The sequence below is a fragment of the Mus caroli genome, unplaced genomic scaffold (genome assembly GCF_978045245.1).
Source record: "Mus caroli unplaced genomic scaffold, Mus_caroli_1 scaffold_11, whole genome shotgun sequence".
In the NCBI taxonomy this organism is placed as follows: Eukaryota; Metazoa; Chordata; class Mammalia; order Rodentia; family Muridae; genus Mus; species Mus caroli.
In genome coordinates this window covers 53,452,052-53,468,944 of record NW_028227266.1, presented here as the reverse complement: position 1 = coordinate 53,468,944, position 16,893 = coordinate 53,452,052, and the positions used below count along the sequence as shown (strand labels likewise).

Genomic DNA, 16,893 nt, shown 5'->3' with positions numbered 1-16,893 from the left:
TTATCATCAGTAAATGTTTGATTTGTATACCTACTTTACATTCCTATGTGCCTATGGTTCTATAATGGGTTCTTTGTTCTTTGCTTATAAGTGGGGAAGGTTTAAGGAGGCCAGGTCTGGCTCTCAGGCTCTGCTTCTACGATGCTGACCCCTGGTGCCCTGGAAACCACTGGAGTTGGTGGTGACTTGGACATCAGCATGTCCTTCTCAGCCCTCTGTTTCTCTTTGCAGACATCAGGAACACAGTCGGAGAAGGCCATGAGGATGACAGAAACCCAACTCTCACTCATCTATGTTTCACTGTTGTTGGCTCAACAGACACATGCATGGAATGTTCTATGCACGAGGCACTGTTCTGGGCACTTCAAAGGTTAATCTAGAGCCGAGTGGTGGTGCCTGCCTTTAATCCTAGTCCTAGGGAGGCAGAGGCAGGCGGGTCTCTGTGAGTTTGAGGCCAGCCTGGTCTACATGGCAAGTTCTAGGACAGCCAGAGCTACATATAAAACCTTGAAATTATATGTATACCAGAGAATCGTTTTAAATAAATTCCTTTATGATTTATCATCAGTAAATGAATCAGCTACATATGAAGTCTTGAAAATGAACAGACAGACAAATGAGGGACAGGAGAAGACGTGTTTGGCTCTGGTGGTAATTAGTGTCTCCTAACCCCAGCCACATGTTGACTAAATCATGAGTCCAATCTTTTGTGCCTTAGTTTGTTAATCTTAAAAATGGGATCCCTGCCTTTGCAGAGGTGCTGGGAGGATCTGAAATGTTAAAGCCAGCATACAACGAAGCTAGCATGTGTCAGGACAACGATAGTTTCCATACATGCCTTAGCAGGCTCTGGCAAGAGGCAGAATACACATCGTTCTAAATCTAGACACTGTGCAGAGTGTTGAGCACATGAGAAGAAGGGAGCCTTCCTCTCCACAGGGCCTGGATCCTTGGAAATGAACTGTGACTTGCAGTGGGCTCCTAGCCCTAGACTACTCTAGAGACAATGCAGCCAGGAGAGATGAGTTCATCTAAGCAAGACTTTCCCAAAGAGACACAATCCTGTCCTGGTGAGATTGTCCATCCAGTGCCCACAGGGACACCCTTTATCTGAATGTCAGAGATGGAGCTCCTCGCCCTCCTGGGGTGAGCCAGGACAGCAGGGAGAGCAGTCACACTTCAGCTTCATCTCCTTGACCTGATTCCAAGAGGCGACCCATAACTGCACACACACAGTCCCAGAACACATGCACGTGCTTCAGAAAGCCAGCCCTCGAGAGGCTTCTCACCCAGCCCTTTGAGGAAGTGAATGCATTTCCATTTCTAGGTAGGCAGCTTCAGTTCTGCACTCAGTGCTGAAGGTTCACACCACTGCCCCCAGGAAAAGGCAGGAAGCGGTGTGCAGCTGGGACCGCCAGAGGCTAACATGTGCTTGTCCCATAATCTTACATCTCTTGAGTCTGAGAGAGGCCTCACAGTGTGGTGGAAAAAGCATGGAGTGGAGAGACAGGAAATGCCCTCTGCTTGGCAGGATGCTAAACTCCTCTAACCTCTGCCCCCTCTTAGGGGTCTAAGGACATTGCCCACGCATCTCTGAACAGGTAACAGGCAGGAAGGATGTGGTCAAAGTGGTCCTGACTCTTGACAAGGGCTTCGGGTTCACCGAAGGGAGAGAAGGATGCTGTTAGACTAGAGGCTCTCTGCAACTCAGAGAGCCCTCAATTCGGTGAACTGGCCACACATTTAAGGACTTCTTTATGCTAGGTTTTGCAGCTAGGGCCACTTGATGAGCTCAGCTCCCTGACACAGTGGGAAGAAGCTGTAAATTCAGGATCCTGGATGCCTCCTCAGGTGACTGAGGCTCTCTTGTTGGACACCATAACCCTGCATAAAACTGCTTGAGTTCCAGTCCTGACTTCCTTTGGTGATGAACAGCAATGTGGAAGTGTAAGCTGAATAAACCCTTTCCTCCCCAACTTGCTTCTTAGTCATGATGTTTGTGCAGGAATAGAAACCCTGACTAATAGATATACAAGCAGTTAGTCAGAGGTGTACAGGTGGCACTTTGACCTGTGGGTACGAGAAGCCTGGTGCCATTCCTACCCCTGTTCCTTTGTTCTTCCTCAGCTCCACACAGATCAGCTTATAACCACTCTCCAGGGGAACTGGCTTTCCTGTGCCATCTGATCAGACTGCTGCCTGTTCATCACTCAGCTGGCCATTCAAGTCAGTCTTTTATTCTGCTCGCATGCCCTCTATCCCAGACTCAGTTGACCTGGTTCTTGCTAGAGGAACTTCCTGGCTCAGGGCTGAGGTTAGATGTGCGTTAGTAGAGCTCAGAGGTTGTCCAAGGCTGGGAATTTATTGTTTTCCCAATTAATGACAGCATGGATGGAGGGGGCTGTGGAAGTGTGGGGGTGGAGGGACAGGAGGTTTCTGGAGAGCGCCTCCTTAAGGTATTCTGAGAAGATACTATTTTTAGGCTGTGGCTTAATAGGCCCCTACTCCTCCCTTCTCTTTGCTCCCAGCTATTGCTTGCTGTCATATCTTAAATTATTTCAGTCCTTATTTAGAGGTGTTTGCTATCTTGGGTCTGTCTTTTTTTTCTAAGTTGACATCTCAAAAAATATCCCTGGGCCCCATCATGTTGCCTTGCACTGACTCTGGAATTCTGGAGAAGTGTGCTGTTCGTCTCATCTCCCGTTAAGCCTGTTGGAGACCCACACTTCTTCCAGGCTTCTCCTGTCTGGGAGTCCAGTTAACGAATGGAAATTAGATCTCCCTTTTAATTGTGTCTGTGCATGTGTGCGTGCACATGTGTGTATGCATGTGTGCACATGTGTGTGTGAGTGTGTGTACATGCACATAGGTGATGCTGGGCACATGTGAAGGTCGGAGGTCAACTTGGCTTAGTTCTTTCTTTCTATTGTGTGGGTTCTGGGGATCAAACAAAGGTTGTCAGATTCTGCAGTAAGCACCATTACCAGCCAACCCCAAACTGGCTCTCTTTAGGCTGTGGTATATGGTATATGAGTGTCCCACATCTACATAGCAATGTACCATTCAAAAGGTGGGTCCAATCAGCCTAGGCATAGTCCCACATCCTTTGCCATGAGACTCAATTCTAGCTCATAAGACATGAGGCAAGAACAGCTGGAAGCTTCTGGGAAGGATCTATGTTGTTCTCAAGCCAATTATGGGCAGCCTTTCTCGATTGCGAGATACAAATGAGAATGCATGACTACCACAGACAGCCCTTGTGCCAACTGTGAAGCCACTTTTGGCATCGGGATGAAGCCAGGACTGTTGACAGCAGTGATGGGAGAATCTGGCCCTCACTAACACTCATGGGCTCTCTGGACCAACCTCAGAGCTGCCTTAGCAGTGGGTTCCATATTACAGAGGCCAGTGAGTTTGAGTGGACTTTCTGTTATTCATAGACCACAGTAGCTAGCTGCCGGTAGACAGTCCTTGGAGGAAGACTGTGGAGTAGACAATGAAGACAATACAAATATCCGTGACTTGGTAACAGAGACTGAAGGCATGAGGGAAGAAAAACCAAGTCTCACAGCATTTTGCTGTCACACGGTTTTGCGGTTGGAGCTGACACCTCTGCCTCCCCTTCTCCCTGCTCCCCAGACTGTCTGCTCACCTCTGTGGATTCACATGGAGGTCTGTGTCATCACTCCTGAAGGAGGGAGACATCTGGTTGAGAGGCGAGCAGACACGGGGAGGGAAAGGAAGATGGTAAGCTGCCAGGATTTGACAGGCAGCTCCTTGGTTTGAGTTGCGGACCTGGATGCAGGGAGGTGAACTCGAGAAGCAGACAGAACTAGAATAGAGGGGGTAAGAAGTGCACAGCCAGCAATGATCGGGAGTTGGGAGTCAAGGGAGAAGGGAATGTTCCATCCTCACCCAGCGGAACCCACACTGTGTGCAATCCTGCTTTACGGGTGCCCCTGGCATGGTGTTCCTATAGTGGGCACCTTTGGCAGTAGCAGGACTTCCATGGGCACCAGAGTGAGAATGAGAGCAAGTCAGAGTGTGGGAGAACAAGGTCATCAACTGCATGGTGACTGTGTGTGACTGACCGACTTCAGGTAGTTTAGAGGTGCCATGAAAGCATTGGTGGGAAGGGGGCTCAGGGCCACTGGAAGCGAGCTTAGGTTGTGGTTTATTTTGGCAACTGAAGGATCAAGACCAGGCAACTTCTATGCCCCATTGGTTTGGGTCATTTCTACTTTGAAGACAGAGTCTTTGGGTGGTGGGGGTGGGGTATGCTGTATTTGAGACTGCCATAGTGGGTAGGTAGTGGCTCTTCTGTCTGGATTTGAGCACCATCACCATAAAGGCTATAAAAGAGAATTATCCAGGTAAAGATGAGAACATTTCTTCTTTCAAAGATGCAGCTAACCCAGGACAAGAAGACTAGATCATTCCGTTGACATTAGTCAAAGGCATTTGGGGATCCCTAAGAAGATCGAGAAAGAACTTGGGAGTTTGAAAGGGAGACTTGGAATAGACACGTGGCTTTGATCTCCACTAGCTGAAAACTTACAGAGATGGATAAAATTACCCAGAGTGTAGAAAAAGGGTAGTGATAATGTGTGTGTGTGTGTGTGTGTGTGTGTGTGTGTGTGTGTGTGTGTGTGTGAACTCCAATCATTAAGGAACAAGCAGATGACAACCTGTTAAGGCTTAGAAGGCACAGTGGCTGAGGACAATCTTCTGATGGCAGCCATGGGGACACCATGCCAAGACGGAGGCAATGACAGAGACTTCCTGTGGCGAGGGGATGTGGATGCCTACGTTACTTACTTATTTTTCTTATTGAGAGTAAATATTTGACAAAACAAAACAAAAGAGAAGAAAGCTTATTGTGACTCAGCAGTCAAATGGAAATATAGAGGACATTATGGTGAAGAAGCCATGGAGGTGGGAATGTGGGGCAAAGAGGAACTGGGCACTCTGCTGGCTTCTCCCTTCCCCCTTCTTATTCAGTTTAGGACTTCAACTCATGAGGGGGGTGTCACTTACATTCAGGGTGGACATTACCTCTTCAGTTAACCTTCTCCTAACCTCCTCATAGAAACTCCTAGAGATGTGTCTCCCAGGTGATTTTACACCCTAACAAGTTGGAATCAAGATCAGGCACCATGCCCTTGACAACAGTGGTGTGGCACTGTGGAGGCTGCAGCCAGGCTGTAGCAGACTGAGGAGTGCAGCAGAAGTCACTGAAGCTTGCAGAGAGGAAGAGAGAGTGATGGAGGCCGGGATGTAGAGAAGAGGTTAGGACAGAGGAGAGTGGAGCGCTGCAGACATGGGGAGGCTGCAGCTGATGGAGAGAGTTTTCTGGGAAGAAGAAGGTGATAGCATCTGATGAGTCCAGGCCTGGAAGGGAAGAAGGAAGAGTCTGGGGGCGCAGTGCGTGCCATCTGGAGATGTCCTACTTTGATGGGACTGCAGGAGGGAAGGTCATTGCTGAGGGTGGTAAGGACTGAAAAGGAACAGCCTGAGAGGACGGCAAAATCAAGGAGGCTCGGTGGAGTCTGAGGCAGTGCGGTCTGCACAGGAGTCTGCTTTTCCTCTTCAAGCCCCAAGCTGCCTGCTGTAGAGGTGAATCCCCTAGGCAACAGACAGCTCTCCAGTTTAGATCATGGCAGGCAAGTGTCTTAGACCCTGACTGTCTCCTTGATTGGACTTAGAGATGTAGAGGACATTCTATAGTAGAATACACCCCTGGATGTGTCTGTGAGGGTGTTTCTAGGTCTTTCTGGGGTATTTGTTACGTTAATGAAAACTTGAAACACAGACTTCTCAGCCGGGTGGAGGCTGGCTCCTCACCTGTGCCTGCAGCTCAGTCTGAATGAGGAGGACAGCCTATCTTACCTCACAGGATCCCACACTTACAAACTCTCAAACCACACCACACCACTCACCCTTAGGACGGCTAGGGTTCAAAAATGGTGAATAACAATAGTTGGTGCACACACAGGGCCACAGAACACTCACGCATGGCTGGTGGGAGGCGTAAGATGGCACAGCTGCTGTGGAAAATGGTAATTCTGCATGATGCAATTGTCCATGAGAAGATGAGCCAACATGTAGAATATACAAAACCGGAACGCTATCCTGGTTAAAAGGAAGGGAATTGGGGCCCATGCTATACCATGTGTGAACTCATGGACGGTATTCTTACCTCGGGAGCTGGAGGAAAACCCTTCACACTGTGCATTAGAATTCTTAGAGCGCGCACTGCCTACCGTCCCCTCCAGCCCTAACTATCTCAGAGTCTGGGAAACTAAACACCCACTGTCACCACACCCCCGGGACCTGAATACAGGGCAGATGAGTCACTGGGCAGCTACACATTAGGGTTCCTGAGGTCCTTTGGTTTCCTACAGAAAAGATCTATTCCTAGCTGTGTTGCTTCTCTCAGCAGGAAGAGGTCTCACTGACAAGAAGTAACCCTGACCTCAGTAAGCAGGAACTTTATGCTTGGATTGTGTTGCTCTGGAAAGCGCCAGGTTGAAAACTCAGGTGAGAACCAAACCAAGAGCCAAGGACAGCCTGGCTCCACCACAGCACACTTTTGCTTGGTCCGTTTTATCTGGGCTTCTGATAGAAGCCTGGCTTTTCCTTGCTCTAGGATATAGTCTGGCTGCCACAGAGGTCCCACGAGGGCTCTCCAAATCCTTGCCCTAGGCTCCCTATTACATAACAACAGCAACATTGGGGAACACACTTGGAGAGGCAAGTCAAAGACCTCTCTGCCCTGCGGGGGGGGGGGGGGGGAGGTGCGGGGGGGGGGGGTGGGAAGGTGCGGGGGGGGGGGCGGGTGAAGACCTCCAGACGACCAATCCAGACAGGCATTGAATGGTTGAGCCAGGTGTCTGGCAACCTGGGGAGTGAGAGGCGTCCTGGTGTGGTACAGCTGTGTGGGGCACGCCCACCGAGTGGTAAAATCACGGCGCAGTAACAGGAGCAAGTGTGAGTTCTGAACCAGAGCTTTTAAAGGTTTTCCTATCTCTTTCCATGCTAGGTAACTATGAACTCCAACTGGGCTTGATCAAGATCAGGCCAGGGCAGAAGGGCCAGCACATTTTTCTATTAACAGAGGCTGCACTACTGTGTTTGACCACCAGGGAGCAATAGCACAGTGACTCTCTGGGTGCTCAGAGAAAGGCCTGCTGACTAGTGACCCGGACTTCATTGAGCTGAACTTTAGGAAGGGCAGCAGCAGAGAAATGGGCTCAGCTTTGTGGTCCTTTTGAGCATTGGCGGACACTGCTGCATAATCCATATATACACACAGCTGGTCCTGGCTCTGGGCCCTTCTGGACTTAGCTCAGTCTTTAAGCCACAGAGGACTAGGAAAAAGCAGGCTCTGCGGCCTGATTTTGGTTGCTTAGTCAATACTGCTATGGCAGACATGTCTCAGAAAAGTCTGTCCTTCCTTCCTTCCTTCCTTCCTTCCTTCCTTCCTTCCTTCCTTCCTTCCTTCCTTCCTCCCTTCCTTCCTTCCTTCCTTCCTTCCTTCCTTCCTTCCCTCCCTCCCTCCATGTGTCTTGCATGATGTATGCATGTGTGTGTGATGGTATGTGTACCCATGTTACATGTGGAGGTCAGAGCAGGATGACAGGCATGTTCCGTGGATCTCTGCTTTACTAAGACAGGGTCTCTCATTGGACCAGAAGCTCACCATTTTGGCTAAGCTCTCTGGTCAGTAAGTTCTCTGCATAGGGTCTACTTTTTTTTTTACTCCCTGGGGTTTCAGGCACATACAGCCATGTAGGGTTGGGTGCTGGAGATTCAAGCCCGGGTCCTCATGCAGAATATGTATTCTTACTGACTAAGGCATCTCCCCGTTCCCTTCAGAGATTTTTTTTTTCCTATCAATTTGCTTGTCATTTTCTTCTAGGGTCCTGCTAGCTGTGTTCGCAATACTTGGAAAAAAATTTTATTTTCAGAGAAAGCCACTGGGGTGTCATTTCTGCAGAAGCAGGTATACAGTTTCCCAGTTGTCTGAAAATTTATCTTAGGAACGGGGAGCCCCCCTCAGGAAGCAGACACAGGGAATCCAAGAGCTGCAAATTTAGCTTAGCTATGGCTTTCCCTCTGCTTCTGAAATATATGGCAAACCTTCCGTTTTGTGTTTAAAGCAGCCAGCGTGTTCTAAAATGGTAACAGGCACCTGGGAGTGTTGCCCAGAACTGGCTCTCAGGTGCTGGCCAGTGTTTGAAATTCTGTGTCTAAAAGCCACTGGGCAGAACTGGGGAAATCTTAGGTGAGAGGAGTCTAAGCTACCGTGTGACCCACGGATGCGTGTCTGCCCTTCTGTGGCCTTCAACGTTCTAACCCCCTACCCCTGAAAAAGCAGGGGAAACCCTCATCTTCCTTGCCTCTATCTAGACGGAACATCCCACCGTGGCTTTGAAAGAGTATATTTGTAAGAGAGACCAGGCTAGTGAGAAGTTAAATGGGAAACAAACTCACTGGTCTGATTAATTGACAAGCAATATAGGAGGAGCTAATGTCAGAGCGTCCCTGCGTCTCTCACTGAACAGGGAGGGAGGCAGTGTCTGCAAAGCACCTATCGGGATTCTGCCCACTTCCAGGACACTCAGCGTCACTGTGTGCAGAGCAATGTGCAGGTCCCTTCTGGGCTCTGTGACCTTGGCATACTCCTAACCCCTGTGAGGTAAACAGAGTGAGTCAGAAAGAATATTAAGAATCACCTCAGACAAATCCTATCACCTAAGTTCTAAGCAAACATCACAAAAAAACCTAAGAGGTTGTCTAGCAGCAATGGGCATTTTCTGTACCCAGAGTCTTTCTCTGAGGAAATCATGTGTGACTTGAAAAAGCCTGAGTGACCTAATGTCACCTCCTGGCCTCTTCTGCTCAGCATCTTATCTGTGCTGCTTCCTCTTGGGAAGTACCCATGGAAACAGGGAATTACGCAAGGGGCTCTCAGCCATGCCAGAACCTACCCTTCTCTTTGGTACTCTTCATCCAAATTCGACAGGAGCTGTGAGCCCCCTGTGGAGAGGTCTACGGCAGCCAGGGGCAGGTCCCGATAGGCAAAGTTCACCAGCTGCACCGGAGCAATGCTCTTGGTTTCTTCGTCTACTTGTTGGGAAATAATCTCAACTTCAGAAATTCCTCCTTCAATGGCAGGTCTGGGTGGAAAGGAGGAGCGGCAGGGAAGGGTTAGCCCCTGAGAACTAAACCCTCTTCCCTCTGTCAGTGGAAGGTGTAGGGAGGCCCAGGAAGCTATGCTGTGCTGAGGTCAAGGGAAATACAAGGTTGCTGTTCTTCCCCACAGCCAGTCAGGAACTGGCTTTAAGGCCTGGTTGGTACCCTTCTCCTCACTGGTTAGGGTAATGGACAAACCTGAACATGTGAGTTTTGGGGGGAAAGTCCTTCATGAAGGCAGGTAAGGACCCTCTGCTAAACAGACAAAAAGCACAGATTCTGCTGTCAGCCAACGGCATCACCGTTCTTTCTGCTGCAGTGATATACTCAGGACAGCTGTGTGTGGTTCTTTGCAATGGTTCCATTATCAGTGTCACAATAATAAAAGGTGCTTCTGTTCCCAACTGGATATATACTCCAGTTGGCCGAGAGCCTCTTTGGAGGCTTGGAGGCCTTGGGGTGATGAGGAAGAGACTCAAGGACAGCTAGACGCTGCTCCTTCCCATTCAAACAGCTCCCTCCATACCTCCATTCTCAAGTAGGAAATTGGGGTCACCTGAGCCAACAGAGGAGTCTATGTCTTAGGCAGGCTTATCTTGAGCACTGAAACCAAGCCATAGCTTCACTAGCACACAGTATGCTTCAGTCAAGGGCAGGGTCACCTCCCAATCCATGAGTTTTGTCAATTTGTGGAGGCTTTTTAATATCACTGGCATCTGAGGAGGGATGGAGACATGAACATCATGCAAGATGGTTAATAGCGGTGCACTGTAGTACCAAACACAGCTGTGCACCAGGCTACCAAACACAGCTGTGCACTGTACTACCAAACACAGCATGTGCCATGCCACCAAACATCTCCTGATGGGAGATACGAGGTTGGAGACCTTGGCCATCCCTTCCTGGGACAGGATTGTTGGTCCCTCCTACGCACTCTTGGCCCTGTCTCATTCTGCAGAATCTGAGAAGCTGAGTCTTGTGTCTCTGGCCACACTGCTAGGTTTGAAAGGGAACGTAGTATGCATGAGACAGTAGAGACCTAACGTCTGGGATGTGGAGGGTCCATGCATGGGGATGAGGAACCACTGACAATACCAAGGCCGCCAGCCTGCTGTAGGCTGCTCTTGGGCTTTGCTACCACTTTCTGTGGTGCTTTCCCAAGCCTTAGTTTCTCTAGGCTTTCTAAGGGCTGTTCCTTCCCACTCTGTGGTCTGCTGTGGGTCTAAGAAGCATGGAGCTTCTGATGACAAGTCCCACTTGGGCGCTGTGAGAACACGCTAAATTCCTAGTGTTTCTAACCATCTGAAAGCCAACAAGTGACACAGTAGCAGTTGCTGGAGTCCGTATAACTGACCCTTTTGCTGGGATTGTTCAAGGGTTACAGGTGGGCTACCTGGGTCACCCACATTCACCGAGTAATTCCAAACACCCAGCTTTGTTTTCATAGCCTCCCCCACCCCACCCTCAAGCCTTGGGTTTTTCTCCAAGCACAGATAATGGCACTCATCACAGTGTGACATTTACAAAATGACTCAAGAGCTGCAGACAGAACAGTCATCAGATGTGCAGTTTCCGTGTCTCTCAACAATTGATATAAAGGAGTGGGTGTTTCTGGGGGAATCCCAGTTACCCCAGATGTTTCCTAAAAATTACATGCTAGGTTGGGTTTGTTCTCTTAGGAACTGTTCAAGGAAATGGGATTTTTCTTTTAGTTGAACAAACCTTCTAAACGACTTTCTAATCAATGAGGTGTTCTAAGAAGGCAGGAGTTATGTTTCTGAAACTAACAGGGAACAATTCTAAAGGGTGTAGGGCAAGTTATATCTGCCCTCCTCACATCTTTGCCCTCTAGTCTGTTTTTGACAGTGGTTCAGCTCCATCTCTGACCACATGACCACATGATCATGTCAGCAGAGACTAAAAGCTTCCTTTGGTGGCAATGAAACTCTTAGGGCTCACAGCTACATGATGGAATGTACACTTTGGTCTTGTATGTGAAGAACACTACAGGGAAAGTGCATTAGTGGCTCTATTCAGCTTCCTTGAAGGGGTAAACGCCACCTTTATTAGCCAGTTTGTCATGTGGCATTGCAGCTTCTTTGGTCAAAAGGAAGTGTGTGTGTGCCTGTGTGTGTGCCTGTGTGTGTGTGTGTGTGTGTGTGTGTGTGTGTGTGTGTGTGTGAGAGAGAGAGAGAGAGAGAGAGAGAGAGAGAGAGAGAGAGATCTTTTTCAATCCCTTGATTGTGTGTCCAGCCACACGACTTGGTTTTGGTCAATGGGACGACAGTAGGTATGATACCAGCAGACACATGAGGAGCATCTGTACTTTCTGTCTGGCTCTTATCCCACCAATGTCAGCAGTAGAGAGTGACCAGCCTAGTCAGTTGGATGAATAGAGACACACTGACTGGAGTCTATTCTCCCCCTGTTCTGCCGGCAGCTCAACAACAAGGCCCAACAGTGAAGGCCAATCCCAGGGAAGATCAGCAGACCCATCTGGATGATTTTGTGACCCAGCCGTGTGATCTCGTGTTGTGCCGTGTTGAGGAGGGTTGTCCCAGAGCATGACAGTAGCACAGAGAACGCAGCCATGAGCCAGCATGCTTCTGATGACTCAGGAGCCAGACACACAGTGAAAGAGGCTGGGACAGCATAGTGTAATGGAAGGAGTGTTGTTTTTCTCTCGGTATTATTTACCAGTGAGTTGCCAGACAGAAAATAAATTGCCACCTGACTAGTTACCACACTGACACGTGTTAAGATCAAGTGCTTTGTCCATATGGCAGCTTGGGTTTTCGGAACTGAAACAAACTCTCATTTAGGAGGCCTCTGCCTGGTTTCATAAAGCCTGCTTTTAGGGACCTTCTCGTGATTTTTACATTTCCTTGTTTTATTCTGAGGTTTGCTTCAGATGTCTGAAGTAGCAGACCTTCATCTTGTGAGAGACTCACAGCGACGTTCTGGGTCTGGAGAGCAGGTTCTGATGGTACTTACTGTGGATTGGTCATGTTGAAAGATGTAACCAAAGCCATGGCTTTTCGTGATGTCTAGTGGGGCTCAGCTGTCCTTATGTCTGATCTTAGCATTTCCAAGTGGGGCTTTTACAAGATTCATGAAAATAGAGTACCCTGAAATGATAAATGGGGATTTATTATCTTCAGATGCCAAAGCGAATTCCTCCTAATCTCATCTAAAAATGGAGTGCTTAGCACTGCCTCCCATATAGTGCTGTTCTTGCTGGCTCTGCTGAATGGATCTTTCCGGTAATGCCGTGGAGTGGTAGTTATAGGGGCCGTGCTTCTCCATCCCCAGCCCTCCAGGCTTCCTCATTTACCCATGTTATTCCCACTAAGCTACTATCCAATGTGACAGTGCCACAGAGGAGTCCTCTGTGTGCCGGTACAGCCTGCAGAGAGGACACAGGCAGACAGAGACTCTGTTTCTGGATGTTTTCAGACAAGCTACGGTGGAGGTTGTACAAGGGTCATCCTCTTGTAGGCTGCACTGTGCTACAAACTGCTGTTCCTACAATAATTTCTCACAGGATAAAAACCTCATTCTCCTGACCCGAAGCTGCTCAGAGGAGGCTCAGCTAGAGAGACAAAGAAAGGGAGACATCAGCTATACCACACAGGAGGGAAGGACTCTCAGGATGGGGAACACACACCTGGCCATCAACAAGGAGCTCAGACTCATGGTGTAGGAGGAACCCGGGAAAGGGATAGATTCTGAGTGACCGGAAAGGAGATGAGAGCTCTCTAGAACTGTGCAGAGCTCAATACAGAAGTCATTCGAAACCAGAGGTTAACAGGGAGGACAACGGGTTCAGACACAATAGAGAGTTCAGACACAGTAGAGAGGTCTAAACATTAAACAGAGGACACTCCCTAACAGTATTGGGGGGGGGTCTATATATTAAGTTATACAGTAGGTACTATAAAATTCACTACCCCACCATGCACATTTAATCAATCCCAACTTCCCCTTCTCTTCATAAGCATTCTCACAATGTCTTCCTGGCACTGAGAGAACTGAGGCGATCCCCACAGTGGGGGACATGGTGTTGGAGCAATAGCCATCTGGTCCACAAGCATGAGGCAGAGAGAGAAATGACTAGAGATGGTGTGGGCCTCCAGTGACAACCTCCTCCAGCAAGGCCACACCTCCTAATCCTTCCTAAACAATTTCACCTATTGGGGACCAAGTATCAGACATATGAGCCTATGAGGTCATTGTCACTCAAATTACCACAGTTAAATTCCTCCACCTCTCTCCTTTTCAGTCTTCTTTATGTCTTCTCTGTTTTTTTTTTTTTTTTTTTTTTTTTGAGAGACTCTCATAGCAACTGTCTTAGCTATCTGGTTCCTTTGATTTTTCTACCCCTCTTCTGTGATCTCCCCTGAGTCTTAAGTGTGGGTGTGTGCTGAAGGTACATCAACCCCACAGGCATTTTGGATGTCTGCATTTTGACCAGTAGTGGCTTTCTGTAGTTGTCTCTGCTGCAAAAAGAAGACGCTTCTTTGCCAAGGGGTGGGAGCTACACCATCTGTGGATGTGAGGGTAAGATTTAGATCACAGTTAGAGATGCCATAGGTTAGGAAGCTGGCAGGAGTGGCGTCTCCCTAGGTTATATGGCCTTACCCGACACAGTCCCTGGAATGAATTCCTTCATGTCGATCAGGCTGTTAAGTCCAATTTAGCTGACTCCTGTTTACCTCCATGTTGGGGATGCCACTACTGTGCCTGTCAGTCTATCTTGCCATCCTGGCTATCATGGTGTTACAGTTAGGTCTGACTATTATTAATTACGTCTCTCCATTGGCAGCTTGCTCTGCTCCCTTCTGAAACTCTAAGAGCTGGTCTGCAGGGAGGAGGCCTCAAGGTCAGTCCCAGATTGATTCTTCTAAATCCAGTGTCCAAAATGTATCTTCAGTAAGAGGACCTTACCTTCTTTTTCTGAAGGGCACCAAGGGCCACAGCAACAGACTACATTGTCCTGGGAATCTCCTGGACTTCCCTGAGCAAAAATTCAAAGGAAGGTTTCCATGCTAGCCACTGGGGTGCTCGTTAAATAGTCTCCAGATTTCTTTTTGGGAAGAAATCGTGTCACCATAATTGGTGTAATATCTGTAATCTCTCTCTCTCTCTCTCTCTCTCTCTCTCTCTCTCTCTCTCCCTCTCCCTCTCCCTCTCCCTCCCTCTCTCTCTCTCTCTCTCTCTCTCTCTCTCTGTGTGGTTTTAAGTATCCATAAAATGATATAATTCCCTATGGCTTTTTCAAACATTTTTAATGTTACTTCTCCCTCCTCCTCCCTCCTTCCTTCTCCCTCCTCCCTCCTCCTCCCTCCTTCCTTCTCCCTCCTCCCTCCTCCTTCCTCCTCCTCCCTCCTTCCTTCTCCCTCCTCCTTCCTTCTCCCTCTTCCTCCTCCCTCCTTCCTTCTCCTTCCTCCTTCCTTCTCCCTCCTCCCTCCTCCTTCCTCCTCCTCCCTCCTTCCTTCTCCCTCCTCCTTCCGTCTCCCTCCTCCTCCCTCCTTCCTTCTCCCTCCTCCTTCCTCCTTCCTTCTCCCTCCTTCCTTTTCCCTCCTCCTTCCTTCTCCCTCCTCCTCCCTCCTTCCTTTTCCCTCCTCCTTCCTTCTCCCTCCTCCTCCCTCCTTCCTTCTCCCTCCTCCTTCCTCCTTTCTTCTCCCTCTGTGGTGCTCCTTCCTCCCTCTCCCAGGTAAGTCCCTCCCTGCCACTCATTTTTCAGTTCACTAATGGCTAAGGCTCACAAAACTCCTTTTAAAAAGCATACCACCTTATCAAGAAAAAAAAAAGAGATAGAGAATATGCACATAGATAATGCCAAAATGGAAGGGAAAACATTATAACTGCCATCCTAGAAACAAAAAAATACCAGAGAAAGCCAAGTGTAGTTGTTCACATCTGTGATTCCAGCCCATGGATACTAGGATGACATAGTGATGCCCCTGTCTCTATAGTCATGCTATAGCTGTTGATAATAATAAATAGTAATAATAATAAACTGAAATTAAAATATTTTTAAAAGCATACCACAAAAGGTATTATCAATCCCACATCAATATCTTCTTAACATTAAACATTTCTTTGCCAGTCCTATAATGTCTTAAAGGCTTTTTCAACAAGGAGCTACGCTGGTTAGATTTGGTTTTCTTTGTTTTTGTTTGCTTGTTTGTCAACTTGATACAAGTTGTGGTCATCTGGGAAAAAGGAACCTTATTTGAGAGAATGCCTCAATCAGACTGGTCTATAGGCAAGTCTGTGGGGCATCTTCTTGATTGGTGATTGATGTATGAGGGCCCAGCCTACTGTGGGCGGTGCTACCCTGGGCAGGTGGATCTGGGTTATACAAGCAAGCAAACTGATAAGCCAGAGAAACAGCATTTTTCCAGGGTCTCGGCTTTAGCTCCCACCTTCAGTTCCTGCCTTGTGTTCCTGCCTGGCTTCCCTTGCTCCCCTTCCCAAGTTGTTTTTGTCTTTATCACAGCCATAGAACAAAACAAAGCAATACCTCAAACAGGAGCCAAGCCAGACCATACTTTATATCTCTAGGCTCCTCTGCAATCATCCTTCTCTTGTGCACAATATTGATTAAAAACTGGTCATTTGTCGTTAAATCTTGGATTGTGGTTATTGTATCCCTTCAGTAGATATAATTAATCATAACGTTCCTCTGTCTCATCTACTTCCTGTAAATTTTAATTCCTTATAGACTTTAACTACATTCAAGCTCATGTTTTACAAGACTTTATCGGTCAGATCACAGCCTCTAATAAACGGACCCTACCTTAGTAGCTCTCCTTTCATGACATTAACAGCCATGGACGATTTACTAGATCCATTCATTCATACATTTAGTAGATTTACAAAGTGGTGAGTTTAATTTTGTTAGTATTTATCAATCAGCTTCTATGAGTACAAGCTTTTCCCTATCAATGGTTTAACCAGACTAAGATAGTTAACATAGAGAAAAAAAAAAACATTTTAAAATTAGGTTTCAGAACAATAACTTTCTCTCTCATCATCTTTCACAATGGTTGATATGGTGTTTGCCGTATTTAGAAGCCTCATGGAGTTGTTCACTTGTGATGCCAGGGCTGGGTGGGAAGCAGAGCCCTTGACAGGTGGTAGCAGTTTCTTGGAGAAGAGATGAGGTGCAGCTTTAAGGGATGTCTACCTCTTAGCACAGCAGCAAACGTAAGGCCGGGAAGAGGGTGGAGTCATATTAGACGGACAGTAACTAGCCACTGTGGCTGGAACTTCTGGTCCTTAGCAAGCAGCATATTTTAGAGGACAAAATGCTTTGAGATGACAGGAACACGCAGCCTGGCTGTTACTTAAAAATAATATTTTCCAAACAAAACCACCCCCAAAGCACAAGCCTAGCACGAAGCAGGTGTAGTCTGGCACTCTATAAATGAACATCTGAAGTGCAAACCTGCTGCCTCATAAACCTGGTAAAAGAAGGAGAGAGAAGAACCACAGTGTCTGGCTCGTGTGGGTAGAAGCTGCGCGTAGATCGCAGTAGAGTTCTAGGCTCTATACCTGTTGACCGTGTGTGATTTACTGATACCATGTGTGACTGTTGCAGCAAATCGGCCGTCCTTGGGACCTGGGGTTTAAAAGGGCTTCTAAGACCAACTGGCTTATTAACTACCAAGTAGGGAAAAAAAGGCT

The 16,893-nt window shown here is 47.8% G+C and overlaps 1 protein-coding gene across 4 annotated transcripts in view; it reads right to left on the bottom strand.

The window, feature by feature from the left end:
- The window catches only part of Tmem266 (transmembrane protein 266), a 118,943-nt gene that overhangs the window by 54,005 nt on the left and 48,045 nt on the right, over positions 1 to 16,893 (bottom strand). For 2 of the 4 annotated variants that reach the window (XM_029481172.2, XM_085844649.1), the window contains exon 1: positions 8,994 to 9,187. Coding sequence is in view for 1 of the 4 variants with exons in the window: in XM_021173267.3 (XP_021028926.1) it covers positions 8,994 to 9,182; positions 12,193 to 12,230 (227 nt within the window). In the remaining 3 variants the exon portion in view is untranslated. Of the gene's footprint in view, positions 1 to 8,993; positions 9,188 to 12,192; positions 12,327 to 16,893 lie in introns of those variants that run through there. The other 2 variants (XM_021173267.3, XM_029481173.2) reach the window with 2 other exon arrangements.